At 47.4% G+C, this 7117-nt stretch overlaps 1 protein-coding gene across 1 annotated transcript; it reads left to right on the plus strand.

Moving 5' to 3' along the window:
• Nucleotides 1–476: 476 nt before the first annotated feature.
• LOC119306493 (probable pectinesterase/pectinesterase inhibitor 13) lies at nt 477–2536 on the plus strand. Its single transcript, XM_037582696.1, has 2 exons — nt 477–1473; nt 1726–2536. The coding sequence occupies exons 1-2, from the start codon at nt 477–479 to the stop codon at nt 2418–2420; spliced, it is 1692 nt and encodes a 563-aa protein (XP_037438593.1). The 3' UTR covers nt 2421–2536.
• Nucleotides 2537–7117: the final 4581 nt, after the last annotated feature.

Consider the following 7117-nt stretch of genomic DNA (forward strand, 5'->3'; position numbering starts at 1 on the left):
GTCAATACAAGGCATGTTTTGGAAAAGTATTGATTTGTGTTTTTTTTTTCTATGGGATCGTTTGGGGTTACAAAAAACCAACAGAAAACCAAGGAACATGGGAGGAAAAAACAGGTGGGTGGTGGAGGCGACGGAACAAACTCCTCTTGTAGAGATAGAAATGTTTTCCACGTGAGAAATGTGACTCGTGGTGCATGGTCCTTAACTTAAAACGGCTCCCTCACTCTTCCCTTTAATTTCCTTTACCAAAGAAAAGGGCCGGTTTATAGAGTGCTGCCAGCACAAATCAAGGAGACTCTGTTCCTCGGAAAAGGGACGCACCACAAGGACGCAGCAAAGAAACCAAGGCGAAAAACTTCCGCAGTGGTGTGTTCCTAATAATAGGGACTTCATCGTTTGATTCTTTGTGCGCGGCAATATCGCTGCCGCGCATCGTTTGATTCGTTTCTTCAAAATTTGTCTGGCTCTCCGCGGCAATGGCGATGCCGCGCAGCGCGCCGGCGGAGCCAGATGAAAGTGCGTCGCGCACGAAGCTCCTCGTCGGCGGCATCGCGGCCTTCCTGCTCCTCGCCATCATCATCGGCACGGCGGCGTTCATCGTGTCGGAGAGGGCCGAGGACGAGGGGGAGACGAACAAGAAAGCGATGGCCGCCACGATGCGCACCGTGGACCTCTTCTGCTCGCCCACGGACTACCAGGCCACGTGCAAGGAGACGCTGACCAAGCCGCTGGAACGTTCTGACAACCAGGTCGACCACCCGCACGCCGCCGCCGCCGCCGCGATCACCGCCGTCGGCCGGGAGCTCTCGCGCGGCTTCAACGAGTCGTCGCTGCTGGAGGCCGTGCGCCAGAGCAACGACACGCTGGTCCACGAGGCCCTGCTCGACTGCAAGATGCTCCTGGACGACTGCGCCGCCGACGTGACCCGCGCGCTCTCCACCGTCGCGTGGCGCGGCGTCGACGGGCCGGCGCAGGACCTCCAGGCGTGGCTGAGCGCGGTGATCACGTTCCAGGGCTCCTGCGTCGACATGTTCCCCAAGGGCGATGTCCGCGTCCAGATCAAGGAGATCATGGAGAAGGCGCGGGAGATCTCCAGCAACGCCATCGCCATCATCCAGCAGGGCGCTGCCCTCGCCGCCATGATCGAAATCGACGCCGGCGCGAAAGTCACCCTCCCCAATGACGCGGACGGCGACGACGATGACGACGACGACAACAACGGCAAAGACGATACCCCCGCCGAGCAAAGCGACGGCGAGCGCCAGCTCCAGGAGTCCGTGTCCGACGTCCCCACGTGGGTGCCCAGCGAGGACCGGAGGATTCTGGAAGAGGCGGAGGAAGAACGCAATGGCGTGCTCACGCCGAACGTGACGGTGGCCAAGGATGGCTCCGGTCAATTCACAAACATCTCGGCCGCCTTGGACGCGTTGCCCAAGAATTACAGCGGGAGGTATGTGATCTACATCAAGGAAGGTGTCTACGACGAGTCGGTGAACGTCACCAACGGGATGTCAAACATCACCATGTACGGCGACGGCCCGAAGAAGTCCATCATCACCGGCAGCAAGAGCGTCGGCGACGGCGTAAGGATGTGGAGAACCGCCACCTTGGGTAAGTAAACACACATTGCATTGCCCATAGATGCTTACAACAAATCCAAGCATGCATATGCACGGACAAGCTAGGACCAATGTGACCGTCGTTAATCAACTATGCTGTACGCAGCGGTGGACGGAGACAGGTTCATGGCGGTGAAGATGGGGATCCGGAACACGGCGGGGGACGAGAAGCAGCAGGCGATTGCGGTGCGCGTGAAGGGCGACCGGGCCATCTTCTTCAACTGCCGGATCGACGGGCACCAGGACACGCTCTTCGCGCAGGCCTACCGCCAGTACTATCGCAGCTGCATCGTCTCCGGCACCGTGGACTTCATCTTCGGCGACGCGGCCGCCGTGTTCCAGCGCTGCGTGCTGCTCGTCAAGGACCCGCTCCCGGGGAAGCCGGGCGTGGTGACCGCGCACGGGCGCCGCGACCGGCAGCAGACCACCGGCTTCGTCCTGCACCGGACCCGCATCGTGGCCGATGCAGCCCTCGCCAGCAAGTCGTCGACGGTGAAGACCTTCCTGGGGCGGCCGTGGAAGGAGTACTCGAGGGTGATTGTGATCGAGTCGGTGATCGACGGGTTCGTGCACGCGCAGGGGTACATGCCGTGGGAGGGCAAGAACAACCTGGGCACAGCGTTCTACGGCGAGTACGGCAATGTCGGGGATGGCGCCAACATCACCGCGCGCCAGGAGATGAAGGGGTTCCATGTGCTCAACAAGGATAAGTCGAAGGTGTTCACGGTGGAGCGCTTCCTGAACGGCGGCGAGTGGATACCGGAGACGGGCACGCCGGTGAGGCTAGGGCTGTTTGGCTGAGATATACAGATGGGTGGAGTGTGTTCTTCGATCCGTGTGTACGAATGCGTTGTTAGGTTCACCTGTAATGTAATGTATGTACAAAATACAGTCAAAATAGTGACCTCAAAAGAGAAGTGCCTACTGCGTGAAGAGGAAAATTAATGTCGATCTGCTTCTTTTCTGTTGGTGAACTAATCATCCACACCATGGCAAGATTAACCGTGCGTGCACATGAACAAGACCAACGAGGGAGGAGCCCCGCAGATGGAACTGGATCCTCTAACTAACATACAGAATAAAAGTTAGAAACGCTACAATACTCTAACTTTTTATGACTAGGACAAAAATGAGTTCAATTAATTTACAAATTACAGATCTACTATGTACATTCGTAGTAACTAGCAAATGAGTCTGTGCATTGCAACGCGAGAGAAAATAACACGCGCCCCTAACTCAATAATCGTGACTGGAGATCACAATAGGTCCATGCTATTTATTTGAACGTGGCATTCCATCTGTGTTGCCGCTTATCCTCTTTCCACCCTCGCCGACGATGGCCTGCTCACACAATCACCAGTGTTTGAATATGGTCAATCCTAAGGCGTCTCTCTCTCCGCATAAGATGAGAAATCTGCTTTCTATTTCCCATGCGGGATTTTGCTGACGCGTCCATGCATTGTTATAGATAACTTTTTTCGTCTCCAATCTAATTTTATTGAGGTGTTCATTTTCAAATCAGATCTACATCGACACGAAAGAGAGGCGGATCCTGCACTATTAATTAAATATGCACCCTAAATAACATTTTAAAAATGGTTAGCAGGTAAAATAACATCATATTCAGATTCTACACATTTTTTGATCAAATTCCATATATGTTAAAAATGGAGTTATGGTTTAAAAGATATGACTATTTTGAAAAACATATGATATGGACTATTAATTAAGGCTCCACCCTAAATAACATTTTAAAAATGGTTAAGAGCCAAATAACATCATATTCAGATTCTACACACTTTTTTAATCAAATTGCATACATAATATGTTAAAGCTGAAGTTACGGTTTGAAAGATATGACTATTTTGAAAAACATATGATATTGACTATGGGTTAATTAAACCAAATGTGAAGTTGTTTTCCGCAAACAACGAACATTTTTTCTGGAGTCACTTAAACATGAACCGCGTGTTGATTTGAGTAAACTACAAGGGGTATTGTGTAAAAACAAAACATTTTTCTAACTCATTTAAACTTAGACTGCGGATTGATTTCAGAAAAGTGCAGGGGGGTTTCTGTAAAATGACACAATAGACCACAGCGTTATTTGATGGTGCAATAAAATTAATTTATATTTACCGTAAATACCAACACTAAACCACAGGTAACAGTTCCTAACTTTCCTTCTTCATTTTACACTAGACTAGCACTGTAGCACTATGACTTTCCCTCTCTAAGTTAGAGGATCCGACTCCCACGGTATAGGCATTACCGCACACTTGTCAATGGGGTACAAGCTTATTCACGCTATGTACACGAACACTAGAAGAAAATCACATCTAGGCACTCAATTTATGGGATGTGCTTATTTGGTTCATCAATCCTACTCTGAAAGTTCCCATTGAATCTGCTATCAAATTGTTGAATTTGGACTTGGTTGGGGGATCGAAAAATGAGCTATAATATTAAAATTGTGTCTGGTCTTTTTTTCTATTGAAAACAACTTTGGTTCTACCAAATGGTGCCAAAAATAGTCTACTGGTTCCAGGCGTCAAGTGTCACATAAATGTGAAAATTTAAAGTTGGAAATCAAGACTTGCCACCAAACCAATCACATGGGACAGAGCATTCATATATCGGCATATAAAACATACATGGTCCGACTGAGTTGTAGCATTTTTTCGATATTGTTACCCCGTCAGACCATCTAAGCTCATGTACATATTGTCTCTTGGTTGCAAGTGTGTCCATCATCTAGGGTTGGGAGGTATCAAAAATCGTTATTATCCGAGGAGAAATGGGGGTCATTCATCATAGCAACTTGGTGGGCAATCTGGCTTGAGCGGAACTCCGATGTTGAGTTGCATTGGCAAAGCTGCATGTGACTGTTTTCAATCACATTTAGGACAGTATCGTTGAAAGGAAGGCAGTAGTCTACAGGGTACCACAATAGTATAACCTAGGGTATCTATCTGCCTAACGCGGTGCATCTGTTTCTAAAGCATCATCCCAACGATGTTGCAGAATGGTGTATGCTTGGACCTTGGAGCCTTGTTGATCGCATGTATCCTTCATCTTCATGTGACTCTAACTTTGTACAGCAAGGGGTTGTTGCTTTTCTGTAACTCTAACTTCATACATTTTCGCAATTAATTAAATGAAAGCAACATTATTGCTTTAGTCCAAAAATAATAATGTCATTGCCATATATGGATCACGGTACCCTACCACTCTGGTGAACAATACGAACCCACACGGAACCAGTTCAAGGTAATCATGGAGCAAAGTTGCCAATGGTAGACGCCGGCGCTGCTCTATTGACAGTTTATTGATCGATGGCGCTAGAACCTCGGACCCTCACGGCATTCTCAATCACGTTCAGCAGTTCTTCTCTTCTCTTCTGGCTGCCAGGCCGGCTTCTGGCTTTGTTATTTCCGCTTTCTCTGGTCCCAACCTTGACTGGTGTCGGACGAAGAGAACTCTGTGCTCATGGTTCCTCTATCCGTTGAAGAAATTGAAGCGGTCCTCAATTCTGCGAATGCGAATTTGGCGTCCGCCCCGGATGGTTTTTCGATTCCCTTCTTGAAGAAGTTTTCTCCAATGCCGCCACTACTGCAGGAATGCCCAGCAGTTGCGGGTGCAGAAAGCCTAGTTGTGGCGGGCCAAGCTCTCAGGGCCGCCCGCCACTAACCTCCCTCCACGGCTATAAACCATCAGTGGCGGGCGCTCGCCCCCCACTGGTATGTAGCTTCTTGTGGCGGGCTTTCTGACCTGCCCGCCATAGCTGCTACCATAGTTGTTGCTCTTCAGACGTTCTGCCCGCAAAAGGGATGAGCGCGAACGATTCTCAATATAACTGAAGCAGAATGAATTCATTTTGAGAACAAACCCTCAAATAATCCAGTAACACTTGAAAGTTTTTCTGACTTAAGAAACAAACATCAATGTATCACATTCATCTTAACATACTAGTTAATTAACTAACAGTTCTCTGGCTGATATATTCAAGACTTATTTCTAAACATGGTCAACAACAACCATTATCTGATAGTCGTTGCAGTTGCTCTTCCTTACAATGATTACCACAAGGGTGTCCACCCTTAGTTCTCTCATTCCCTTGATGAACTCCTGCCAGCCGGACATGCCCTCTTGGTCCATGGATTACTCCATTGGTGCTGACGGCGGCGATGCCACTCCGGAAAACATCTTCAAAGGTAACTTCTGAACTCCCCATCATTAAGAGAAAATAGAAAGCACACAATATTAGACATCTCACCATACTTGGTTATCACCAAAAAGAGATGAAAGAATATAAAACATCTCACCATAACTTTTTTGACCATGTTAGTTTTTGCTAGACAGTCCACAAAGGGCTTCCCCAAGAAGGCTAAATAGGATGGTAACATCGCTTTCACATTAGCTGTCTCGTCCCGAGTAAGCTTCTTGATCAAAAAATTGCAGAAACAATAGGACCATCGTCTTCATCTTCGATGTCCTCATCTTTATCTTGGTTGTCCTCATCTTCATCTTGGATGTCCTCATCTTCATCTTCATCTTCATCATCCTGGTCATCTTCATCATCCTGATCATCTTAGTCATCTTCATCTTCAACATCCTGGTCATCATGGTCATCATCATCATCATCATCATCATCATCATCATCGTTGTTGACATATAATGTCCTTAACCTGTTCACCTATCCTGTTAAGGAAAAGGCTATGAGTTCTCCTCTTTAAAATTATTCACTGCAATGTACTGTTCCCATCCATCACCATATATGATGGTTTTATTCTTTCCTTTGCGTAGATCTGTAACATCTCAAATTTTCAATTTGGAATATTATACACTAGATCATCATTGCATATCATATTTTTATTGCATTTTGGCTTGATCCAGAAATTCTACGCAACTCAAGGACCCACGGAGAGAGTTGGGGATTTCGTTATTTTCATATTTGAGTTTTCTCAAATTTTGAAAGTAGGATCATTTGATTTTATTTATTTCATCTTCAATTATTTCTATTATACAAATATGAGAGAGGGAATAAAATGACTTTACCAAAAATAAAGAAATATTGAGGATTTAATAATAAAATCAAATAAAATTTTATTTCGGAGTTTGGCTACTTTATTTGCATTTAGGAAAAATTGCTCGTTTTTCAAAACTGCATTTTAGGTCCAAGAAAATGTTCATCTCGTTCTCAATATTTTATTTAGACGATGAAAATTTGTTTTGGCATTTTTAGAATTTTATTTTTTTTCTAGGTTTTATTTTCTGTTCGGCGGAATTGTTTAAAAAAAACTCCCGCCGCCCACCCTGCGTCCGCCTCCCTGCCGCCGTCTCCCGCGCGAAGACCGCGACCGCCGCCGCCGTCGCCGTAACCGAGTCGGCCACGATTCCCTGCCCCCTCCCGCAAGCCACCCCCCCTAAAAGCCGACCCGGGCCCCCCCTAGAGCCCCAAGCCGGAGCCGCCGCCGCTGCAAGCCGCCCACCCGCCG

Source organism: Triticum dicoccoides, chromosome 5B (genome assembly GCF_002162155.2).
Source record: "Triticum dicoccoides isolate Atlit2015 ecotype Zavitan chromosome 5B, WEW_v2.0, whole genome shotgun sequence".
Classification (NCBI taxonomy): domain Eukaryota; kingdom Viridiplantae; phylum Streptophyta; class Magnoliopsida; order Poales; family Poaceae; genus Triticum; species Triticum dicoccoides.

Bases quoted from the DNA above. Each gene is read 5' to 3' on its own strand.
- LOC119306493 (XM_037582696.1), top strand. From the start codon at position 477: ATGGCGATGCCGCGCAGCGCGCCGGCGGAGCCAGATGAAAGTGCGTCG. The intron at 1,474-1,725 runs GTGTCTACGACG...TGCTGTACGCAG, and splicing joins TGTGATCTACATCAAGGAAG to CGGTGGACGGAGACAGGTTC.